The 11,637-nt window shown below is 43.1% G+C and overlaps 1 protein-coding gene across 2 annotated transcripts; it reads left to right on the forward strand.

The window, feature by feature from the left end:
* The first annotated feature begins 1,468 nt into the window (after positions 1-1,468).
* COX7A2L (cytochrome c oxidase subunit 7A2 like) lies at positions 1,469-10,419 on the forward strand. Of its 2 annotated transcripts, XM_080408570.1 has the most exons (3): positions 1,469-1,701; positions 8,595-8,726; positions 9,603-10,419. In XM_080408570.1, exons 1-3 carry the CDS (start codon positions 1,630-1,632, stop codon positions 9,744-9,746), a joined length of 348 nt encoding a protein of 115 aa, XP_080264696.1. In that variant the 5' UTR covers positions 1,469-1,629; the 3' UTR covers positions 9,747-10,419. The 2 variants fall into 2 exon arrangements, with proteins under 2 accessions (XP_080264696.1, XP_080264697.1); XM_080408571.1 differs by lacking the exon at positions 8,595-8,726.
* Positions 10,420-11,637: the final 1,218 nt, after the last annotated feature.

The following is an 11,637-nucleotide window of genomic DNA, read 5'->3' on the forward strand; positions in this document are numbered from 1 at the left end:
CACCAAGAAGAAAACATGCCTCCAGGGCAACAAGCACAGGTAAGAACTGGGGTAGCAAGGACCTACGCTTCTGGTTCATAGCCCTGCTCTCACAAGTAAATGGACATGCAGGGCTCACAGGGGCTTCCCTCGTTACCGAGCAGTCATTCTGTATAGGACATGTCTGTTCAGAAGGGAGTAAATCCAAGAAGACTCAAGGCTCCATTTTGCTGCCACAAAACTCAAATTCTAAAAACTAAGTAGAAGGCATTACACAGGTAGATACAGACGTCATCATATGTATTTTTATATGGGTATTTTACTAAAACATCTCTTATGAATAGATCTTCCCTCCATTTATAAGCAAAATATTTTTTAACAGTTTTCACTTGGTGCATGGCCACAGGTATTTTTATAGCAAGCATATCTGCAAAACCATATGTAAGACTCCTGATTGGCAATGCTCTTAAGTGCCGCGGCCACTAAGTATTAAGTATTACCAACAAACAATCCTTTTCTAACAAGGGCTCAGTCCAACAGCAGGCAATTCACAGGGAACTCAAAACTATGAAACTGCACTGTCAGGCGGGTGATAGCGGGATGCTCTGGATTATTAACAAGGCAAACTCAGCTGGCGGTTGCCTGCACCCCAAGGCACATTGTGCCCCACCACCACGCCCCAGGGCACACCGGGCCACACCGGTGCTACAGGACCCTGAGCTGTAACAGCGCTGGGCATCCAGCCACGGGGCCGCTGGGCTTCTCAGGGAGAGCGAGTTCACAGCAAACAGCGCATGCCCCCCCCGCTCAAGGCGCTGACTTCGTCTGGCAAAAGCCTGATTTTGTGAAACAAATCACAGATATCATACGTTTCCCGAAAGACAGTCGGAGAGAAGGGAATCGCTTGACAGGCTGGGGACACAGAGATTAAGCTTCAGAAAACACAACCACTGCTGCCCCTTTTCAGCGTGTATTAGAAAACAAACGCCTGGAACAAGCCGCCAGCGCTGCCTCGCGCTCTAGCTAGCCCGGGCCAAGCCGCGGAAGGCGCACACGCCGCCCGCCCGCGACCACCTCCGCGGCGGCAAGGAGCGGCAAGACGGGCCAGAGAGGGGCCGGGGCCACCCGCCCTCCGGAGCGGAGAGCCGGGCCGCGCCGGGCCGCCACGCCCGCCCCGTTCTGCCCCGCGCGTCACCGCCCTCCACCGCGCCCGGCGGCCCCCGCCGCCCCACACCGCCCCGCCCTGCGCCTCGGAGCGCTGATTGGCTGAGGGCAATCCCGCCCCGCCCCCTGCCGCCAGCCCGCGTGCCGCTACCGTTGCCCTTCGGCGGGCAAGGGCGCGCACGCGCACTGCGGCCCGGCCCGCCGGGCGCCCAGCGCGTCGCCTGACTGAAAACAGCCGCCAGCCTGGCCGCGAGAGCGGCGGGCGCTGGAGGGAGAGGGGCGCTCCCGCTGCTCTAGCAACGACTCCTCCGTTTCGGCGGGTATTTGTTTTACCCCGCTCCCCGCTCGCAGGCGTTCGCGCCTGGGCTGCCCGAGCCGGCGGGCCCTCGCACGTCAAGGCGTCGCAGCGGGGCGGTTGGGGTCCTTCCGCGCCAGGCGTCGCAGCCGGTGGGCCGTGGGGAGCGCGCGCGCCGGTGGCCCCCCACCATGTATTACAAGTTCAACGGCTTCACGCAGCGGCTGGTCGGGGCAGCAGCGTCCGCCGCCTACAACCCCCAGGTAACGGGGCCGCCGCCCGGCGCGGCCGTGACCTTCGCCGTCCCCTTCCCCGCGCTGCGCCACTCAGCCCCCGGAGCCGCCGCGTGAGCCGGGCCCGCCGCCCCTCGGGGAGCCTCGGCCGCGGGCAGCTGGGCTTGGCGGGCCGGGCGAGCGCAGGCTGCCGGGCGGAGGCCGCTGGGGCCGGCTCGCCCCGGCACAGGCCGCCGCCGGGGGGGCTCCGGCGGCTGGCGGCGTTTGTTTCGCCGGGGAGGGGTCTGCCGCGCCCCGCCCCCCCCCGCGCAGCCACGGTGCGTCCCGGCCGGTCGTGTGACCTTGGGCAGGACGGGACGCCTCGTTGTGCCTCTTGAGGCAGCCTGGGGAGGGACGGGGTGTTGGGGCAGGGAGCTAGGACGCTTCCGTCGTGCGGGACTGCCCTGCAGCTAGAAACGGTGGCTGGTGGGGGTTTAAAACCGTAGCTGGCAAATGCGGACAGCTCTGCAGCTAGTCCCCCTTTCTTCTCTGTACATGCAAAAAACGTAATTGTTGAAAGCGTTAAACCCCATATTAGAGAGGACACGCATCTATGGAAGTGTAAATGCAGAACAGTCTTTCTTCAGTGCAATGCTGACATACTAAGTGTATGCACGATTAACGCTTGCATTAAATAGGCTTATACTTACCATGCTGTAGTTAAAGTACATAGTTAATTCTGTAGCAATAGAGGGGAGCTGAAGGAGAGGGGAATGGATCCTGATTACATCAGCCATTTCAAGACACTGAAGAGCTGCATATTGGTGAAAAGAAAACACAAAACTTGTTTGCTTCTATGTATTTCAACATAGATTCCTAAGTAATACTAGGAAGATTTGTAATGCAATTTTGTCGTGGCACAAATGCAGCATGGTTGCTGTACTGTGTTCAAGTTTTTGGGTAAACTTTGTAAAACTGAAGTTATTACAGTTTAGTAATAAAAAGACCCCAAAACAATCTGGAGGTTAACAATTGAAGGAATTGGTTTTTAAAAGTCAGCCTTCCAAAGAGCAAACATATCTGATGTAACTTGACACTTTAAGAAAATACATGTGTACACACAGAAGTGAAATCCAGATTATGGTTTGGTTTTTTATGACTAATCCAATAAAAGGTAACTGAAAGAAACCACATTCTTGTAGACTAACGTGTGTTGTTGTGGTACACAAACAATTCTATGTCACTCTTTCTTAGCCTGATTTGTTAGCAGCATACTTTACAGTTCTGCTTTCCTGGATATCCTTGACTACACAAGTTTTACTTTCGCAAGCAAGAACACTGTATTGGGCTTCTGTAAAATCTCAAATTGTTTCAAGGGGTCCAGAACAACTACAAAGCCAAAAAAAAATATTATTTTTTTTTAAGTTAAGATGTTATAGTTTAGATGGATAGACAGAAGAGTTGAGAGAACTGGATGATCAGGCATAGCATAGTGGTTAATGGGACATATTCTGCCAGGATGTTTATAGGAAGTGGAATACTGCAGGACTTTGTCAATTACCTGGAGCAGGCAACAGAGTGCACTCTTGTAAAGTTCACAGAAGACATCAGACAGTGGCTCCAAAAATGATTGAAGTAGAGTTGCCATTCACAAGGACCTGTCTAGAGTTGAGGAATGGGCTGACAGGAACACTACAAATGTCCATGAGGACAAAAAGGCAGTTGTGCACGTGGGAAGGAAGAGCCCCTGGCAGGGATACAAGCTGAAAAACTCTGTGGTAGAGACCCTGGAGGTACTGGCGGACAGCAAGCTGGATGTAAGCCAGTAGCATGACCTTCCCATAAAGGTGGCCAAACAGCATCCTGGGCTGTATTACTATATGCATAGCCAGTAGATTAAAGAAAGTGACTCTCTCCCTCTACTCAGCACTCATTAGATCACATCTAGGTACTGCATCCAATTGTGAAGCCCCCCCCAGTATGGGAATGTTCTTGATCAAAACTGGAGTAAGTGCAGCTGAGGTCACCAAGATGTTTAGAGGGGCTGGAGCACTTGCCCTGTGAGGAGAGCATTAGGAAATGGGGCTTGTTCTACCTCGAGAAGAGAGGGAGAGGGGGGCAGGTGGAGACCAAAGACCAGCCAGCCAGCACCTACAGGGAGGTTATCAAGATGATGTAGCGAGGCTCTGCACAGTGGGGCATGGTGGGAGGGCAGAAGATATCAGGCAAAAGCTGCAACAAGCGAGGTTCAAATTGGATGTATGGAAAGACATTTTCATGGTGAGGTCAGGCAGTGGAACGGGTACCCAGAGAGATTGTGCAGCCTCGATCCTTAGAGGCTTTCAAAGCTAGACCACACAAACCCCATAACAACCTGGTCTCACCTCAGTCTGGACTAAAAAGCACTTAGAGGGCCCTTCGATCCTGAATTACCCTATGAACTTAAGTAAACATTGAGGTACCAGTGACTTTCCGTTATAGCAATTTCTGTCCCAAGAAGACTTTTATCTTCCTCTTTCTCCATCACGTTTTGGAGGGCTTCCTGGATAGTTACAGGAGGGGTAGGGATACATGGAAGAGAGAGAAATAATGTATTCCAGTCTAAAAGCATGTCTGTTCATGAAAAGTACATCCAACAGGCATTTGTGCTAGAAAATACTCTTGCAGTGTTTGGGACACTTCTTACCTCTTCTGCACAAAGTTGTATTCAAATAATAAAGATTAATTGATGCTTCAGTTGTGTAGAGGAAAGCAAAGGCTAGGGTTACCGTTGGGGGTGGGGGTACTTTAAGCTCAAGCAGTAAAGTACCTCCTTTCTGGAAGAGTATGGCTTAGAACACTGTATTAGTCTCTAAGTCATTATGACTATTTTGCTGCAAATAATGCACACTTTTTAGGATCCGAAGAGAAAAGCCCTAACACAGAAATACAGTAAGCTCCGATAACCACCTGGAGTAAGGTCCTGAAGACAACACTCTTGACCTCTGGAGCCCACGTTGTGGAATATTGCTTACCTTTTGGTTCAGTAAGCTCCATTACATTATACCAGCCATCCCATTTTAAGTACATCTTTATTTTTTAGGGATTAAAGTGGCAGAATTCTCTGTTAGCCCACATTCTGTTCTGTTAACGTTAGGTATTTATGAATATTGCACTATATCAGAAAGACACGATAAATTCTGAATTATTGACATCTAGATTAAAATGCTGTACTATATCTAAATTGGTTCATAAAGGGTCTGTGCAAAGCTAGCTTCACGTATAAAAAAAAGTCTAGATAGATCTCACTTCTGTGCTCTGCAAAGCAGGAAAGAATGTCGAAGAATAGAAATAGTTTTCTTCTAGAATATTGTAGTGATTTCTTCTTAGGTCATCATTGGGCATTGTATTTTATTTCAATGTCATCACTGAAACATTAAATCCCAATGTTTGAGAGAATATAATTGAGAAGATGAGGTTGTATCCAAGCAGGAGCATTTCACATAAAGCCTTAAGAATACTGTCTCACTTTATAAATGTGATATTTTTTGTACTGATGAAAGAAACTCTATCTTTCATTTCTGGCTCACCATTCACATGGCTCAGTCCTCAACTGTGGCACACAAATCTGCTATGCAACAGAATAGCTGCATTTTAAAAAGTTCCCTTTCATCCCTTTTTACAATCTTAGGCCGGCTTTTTGGTAGAATTGTTTTGGTTTGACGCTAGTCCCAGGTGACACATTCAGACACATCAGACTGCTAAAATTGTTTGCAATAAATAGAGATTAAAATATGAAGGAAATCACATGGTAAGTAGATGTTAAGTCCAAAATTAAGTAAATGTTTTCTTACTGATTTAATTGCTGTATTTAAGAAAACCATAGCTCTGCATGTAAAATGGTTTGCTTTTTATTCTTCTATTCATTTTGATGTTTCTGGAAAAATGAAGACGTACTGCAATGCAAACTCTGCTTGGTCAAATATACGGTATATTATATAGTTCACTCTATTCTGTACTGTTACATTCTGATGCTTCCCAATGGAGTATTGTTCTGATGCAGGTTTAAGCTTACTGTGGGCTTGCAAAATACCAGTCAAAATGTATTTCAGAAATTCTTTTGCTGACAGTAACACAACTAACAGTTTATACTAACAAAAAACACCTCTTTGTTTGAAACCTGTATTGTTCTTTCTATCTCAGTCTTAGCATTCTTAGAAGACTTAATTTTGCATTTAACAAAGTTATGTAAAGTAGAATGAACAATTTAGCCTGTTTGAATAAATGGGAGCTTTCTCAGCTAGTGCAGGTAAGGAGTCAAATAGATTAAAGACTACTAATTATTTAAGAGGATAATGACTGCAGTAACCATCACAAATACAATAAAAGCTATTTAATTCGGAGAGTTGGCTTATCTTTGAAGTACAAACAGTGGTACCAGTTTCAAATGCTGTCACATGAAGACAACTGTATGAACTTTTCCCTAGTTTACCTAGCTGACCACAGGATTCACAATTCGTAGGTGGAATTCAAGTGGAATTTTGTGTTGGTGTGGGGAACCCTGTTTAATGCAGTGTCTGTGTTGGTCAAACTGAACTTTCTCTCTTCTGCAGCATGTGTTTTTCTGTACTCTTTCCTGAAGCCAATGAACCATATCAATGATTTTTATTTAAATTGCAATGTGATATTAATTGGCACCACGCTGCTTTGGAAGTAATTTACAGCAGCACACTGATGATTATATGAGTTTTCTGGAATTGTTCCATTTGATTTCATGATGAAGTTAGTCACTTGAGACAGGTCTGAATCTCCTATTGCTCCAACAGAAGGGGATCTTACAACTACCTGAATAGGAATGTTTCTAAAGCCTGAAAAAGTATGCGATAACTTAGATGGATTTCACTATTCTAGTAGTAATCCACAGGTGTGTCTTGCATCCAGTATCAAATATATTATATATAATATATATTAATAACAAATGGTAGGGGTTGCTGACCACTTTTTGAGCCCCCTATTTGTGATTTTAGGAATGATGACAGAAGAACCTTTGTCACGGAACTGTTTGAAGTAGGTTGCAGCTTACTCCAGTTCTCAGTATTTGAAGTTTTTGTACACTACAGATAGCTCATGAAATAAAGTCGACATGATCACAAGCAGGAATTGCAGTTATCTAGTAAATGTTGAAGTGATCTCAAAGAGTGCTCCTCAAAAAATTGAGCCCTCAGGAAGGCAAAAGTGAGATTCAGAAGTGCAGTCTTAAAGGAAGATGAAAGATGCACATTGTTGTGATACTAACAATCAAGAAGGCAAGAAACATTTTGGAGAAAAAGTCACCTGCACATTTGGTATAAACATCTGTTCTGTAGTTCTTTCTATCAAATCACCAACCTTTTAAAGACAAATCTAATAAAGTTCTTAACAAATCTAATAAAGTTCTTATAGACAAAAGTACTGGTCCAAAATTGCTTTCTTCAAGTATTTTGACGTAGTTGGTACTTTGCCTCGAATATATAGCCAGTGACTTCCTCTGACTAATAATGGTTTCTTAGATGCTTCCTTCTTACTGGTGTGACCAGAACTGCTTAATCTTAAATAATTCAGTACCTACCTTCTGTGCAAGCCTGTTCAGAGGAAGGCACTAGTTGCTGAATGTGTCAGAGAATCCAGTTTTGGCTGTTGTCTTTTAAAATATAACCAGTAAGGTTACAAAAGGATTCTAACATTCATTCAGGCACCAGAAACGTGGGAAGCTGGACCCACGTCTTCAGGATGGAGCTCTGATGTCCATTCCATAGGCTGTTTGGGGATGTTGAGAAATCTGGTCTTTCTGTTGAAGGTGCCTATTGTAGCAGAAAATTTAGAGAATTTACATATGGAAAAAAACATGTCTGGTCTGTGGCAGGCATAAGAGACTAACAGCACCAGTCTGCTTCCAGTTCAGGCAGTTCTCTTAAGTACAAAATGCATCAACTAGTCCTTTGAACGGAAACTAGAATTTCAGTGCAGCCTTAACTTGACCTATGGAGAGCAATTCCTGCTTCTGTTTGTAATGAAAACCTGTTGCATTAACCTACTTGTACAATGCTTTTTATTTTCTCTTAGGAAAATACATACAGCTGTTTCAGGAGCCATAATATAAGACATTACTGCCATGTGTCCGGGAATAACTGTTAAATCTAACTATAACAATAAAGTCAAGGAGGCCTCTTCATGGTGGCTGTGACTTTGTGCACTTAATCTTATCCATAGAACTGGATTATGTAGGTTTTAGTCATGGCAAATGTAGAGTACAGCTGTCTGAATTGAAAGGAAATTGTTAGGCTGCTCATGGGGAGTAGGTACATTGAGGTGTGGAAAGTTGCAGCAGCATGTGAATTATAGGGTGTAGTTACACCTGCATAAAATATCCACCACATCAGGGGTTCTGGAGTGTTCTTGAGTACCAGTTACTATTTTTGTATGAAACAACTGGTCTTAACCTTTTATGGTTTTTTCATCCTCAAACTATACACCCAAATTACGTAAGGCCCAGTTATTTATGGCTACAGCTTGCAACATTCAGAAGGAAGAGTTCATTGAAGTCTCCTCACTGACCCAAGCATCAGTGATTCCCTACTTCTAATCCTACTGCTCAAATAAAGTCCTGGGTAGTCTGACTGTGTGTGAAAAAACAAACAGCAATTTGGACCAAGTACCAGCATAGGAAACTTATAATAGCTATGAATTTATGTCATGAAGAAATCAGAAAGGAAGCTTCTCTTTTCCTTCCTAAGCCCTGACCCGAAGTTATAACTGAGAAATGAGTGGGCCAGCAATGTGTCTTTAGCTCATCGTCACAGGTCTTCATACCAGATAAATACTTTGTAACGTATCCTTGTAATGACTGGCAGTGTGCCTGCCTAACACGACAATTGGTACATTTGCAAGTGTTATATACCTTGATATTTTAATCTTTATTTGTGCAGGGACTCAAACCAATAGTTTCCACTGAATCCCCAGCTCTGATTTTTGGGACAACTAAACTTGCTTCAGATTTACCAGCAACTGATTCTTTCTTGGGTAAAAACAAGGTGCCAGACCTACAGAAACTTTTTCAGGTAATGACAACTTTGAGAGTAACTTAAAGAAAACTGCACAGCGGGACATATCTTTCCTTATTTTAATGTGGCTGACTACCTTTGTCATTCTGCAATACCAAAATTTCACAAAGTCTAGTTAAGAAAGCATCAAGTACAGTATAACCTGTATACTTGTACTGTACTAGAAGGTATATGTGTCTTGTATAGGAGATGAATACAGAAAGTGGAAAGTCTAGTAACATTGTCTGTTTACAGGCTTCAGAAGATGCTTATTTTATTATTTGGCTATTGGCACACTTTCTGTCTGGGAATCTAAGTGTATGCCTTGAAGCAGATCTGGAGGAGCAAAGCAGATCATTACTGGTTTGTGTATAATAACTGAATATTGCTAAAGCTGCTTATTATGCAGCATAAGAGCACAGTAAAGTTTTCAAAGCCAGTTTGTTAGCTATATGATTTCTAAGCATACTAGGACTTTTTGTAAAGCAAATCAGTTAAGCATTGTTAAAAAAAAAACATCAAGAATGTACTTTATATAATGTTCCCTTTTCTCTCTTACATGCCACTTTCATTTGGAATATGTCAGTCTGACTTGGTGAATAATTTTTTATACATATCTTTTCACGTTCTTTTGTTAGTGACACTTCCCATCCAGGTCCTCTTTAGAAATATTTTAAGATACATTCTTTCTGTCTGCACTTAACAGCTTTGGCTAATAAAATTAACTTGCTTTTGCATTTGTCTTGCTAAATGAAAAACGTAATACACTCGATTGTAGATAGCCTGTTTGTCATGGAAGTCCCTTAATTTACCTGAGGTAGCTTGTTCCTTATGATCTTGGTATGCCTGTTCATTTCTTTTTTTTTTTGTTTTCTTTTTAAACTTTTCCCACAGAAAGCAGATGGACTGCCAGTACACCTGAAACGAGGAGTTCCAGATAAGCTGCTTTATCGGACCACTATGGCTCTAACAATAGGCGGGACTATCTACTGTCTAGTAGCACTGTACATGGCCTCACAACCAAGAAACCAAAAATGAATGAACCAACTCATGGGACTCGTGTCTTCTCTGGAGGACCTCCTGCATATATCTCTTTGCACTTGCTTTAATTCTGTGATTATACAGGGTTCATTATTCAGATCAAATTTCTTGGAGAAAATGTTTTTAAATTGGTTGCCTTATGCATTCTAGAAATCAATATAAACAGACTTAAAGACATCATTTTAACATATGGTTGTAGCTTTGCCTCTGTTGTCTTGCAGGAGCATATGAACAGTTGGAGAAAGTTAGAGCTTTTCCTTCCTTCCCTCCCCCAGCTTACACAATGTTAGAGAGAGGACAGCACTTTGTGGGCTATGCTCCACATTCCTTAGTGGGAGGATGCTGCTGGTTTTCCAAACAATAAAAGCAAATAGTTTAATCATTATAACATACTGGAAACCTGTTTCTGTCATACACAGTTCATTTTACATAAGCATGTGGCAGTGGAACTTTTCTAAATGCTGGTAATATTCTCGAATATTTGTACCTCTGGTGGTAGGACAAAGGGCTTTTCTCCTTGGAGCATTTAAGGTGGATTTATTCCATAGTGTTAACATCACTGTGTGCAGCAGAGTGCACCAGTATCGGGGTGTCAGTTTTACCAGTGTTTGGACTTTTATTTGTCAAACTATCTTACTGTGCAATAAAGATAACTACATGAGTGATAAAACAGGCAAGTCTTGAAAGTTTCAGATCACTTTAGCTGGCCTGGTAGTGAAATAAACATATTGGTACACTTCTGTTTAAGTTAAACTTACAGATCTTAAACTAGGCGACTGATTCAGCTTACTGTAATCTTTTTGAGATGGTAATCCTCTTAAAAGCCTCTCTCAGAACTCATTGGGTGTTTAAATATAATTTTTGGTGAAACAGATCACTGTCATAATTCAGCTGCATACTATTTTCAGTGTATGCACTCACCTACTTGTGTAAACACACACATTTCCTTTGCTGTGTGAGTGAGAGAGAAGCCAATAAACCCCTTTATTCTCCTTCCCTTGTGATACCATAGCCTTGAACAGCAAGCTTCACACAAGTTTTCACAAAAAGCATCCTTTAATTTGATAGATGATCCTCTGTCTATGAACATTGAGTATTCGCTCTTGGTCACCTAGGCTCTGGATAAGCATGGATTCATTTGCCGCTATAAAGACCTGTCTCTCCCAGAACTACAGAGACCACCTTCCGTGTAAATAAAGAACAATAATTGAGTTCTGTAGGAACTGACAGCTGTGTTGCCTCTACTGATAAAATATATCCTCAGTATCCCGTGCTTCTATGACACTAAGAATCTTGTGCTGTAGGCTGTTAAATCCTATTTTAAAAAAAGAGAAAGAAGCATGGTAGATTGTTGTCTGCCTTCCCTGCATAGCATATATTAAGCAATGCCTACATGAGTCTTCTAGTAAAGGTTACTTTGCACACAAACTTGACAGATTGGTAGATTTTCATGAGGATGAGTTCTACTCAGAATTTCTATGCTCTTGTGTGAGTTTTTTGTTTTTCTAGTTTTGTGGTGTGGTTTGGGTTTTTTTTTTTTTTGTTTGTTTTGTTTTTAGAAAACTATCTTCAGAATTCACATAAAGGGTAACAATTTCCTGCTTGTTGCTAAGGCAGGTGTGGGTAAAGTAACTAAACTGTTACCATATAGCTCATTAACCAGTGGAATACTCTTCCACATACTTTTGGAAAGAATGACAACAGAGACTTGTCACTCAGGTGTAGCCTTCTTAAAGAGAACTCATCTAGGAGATCGGGTTCATGTACTGCTATAGAGGTCATGGCTGGAGCTATGGATATCAGAATTGCCTTTCTGTTGTCCTGAGTCTAGCTTTTTCCAGGTCTTTGTCAGCAGCTAAAAGCACATGTGCTAAAGAGAAGAGAAAAC

This window comes from Falco punctatus (genome assembly GCF_963210335.1).
Source record: "Falco punctatus genome assembly, chromosome: 12".
NCBI classification, from domain to species: Eukaryota; Metazoa; Chordata; class Aves; order Falconiformes; family Falconidae; genus Falco; species Falco punctatus.

Bases quoted from the DNA above. Each gene is read 5' to 3' on its own strand.
- COX7A2L (XM_080408570.1), top strand. From the start codon at position 1,630: ATGTATTACAAGTTCAACGGCTTCACGCAGCGGCTGGTCGGGGCAGCA. The intron at 1,702-8,594 runs GTAACGGGGCCG...TTATTTGTGCAG, and splicing joins CCGCCGCCTACAACCCCCAG to GGACTCAAACCAATAGTTTC. The intron at 8,727-9,602 runs GTAATGACAACT...CTTTTCCCACAG, and splicing joins ACCTACAGAAACTTTTTCAG to AAAGCAGATGGACTGCCAGT.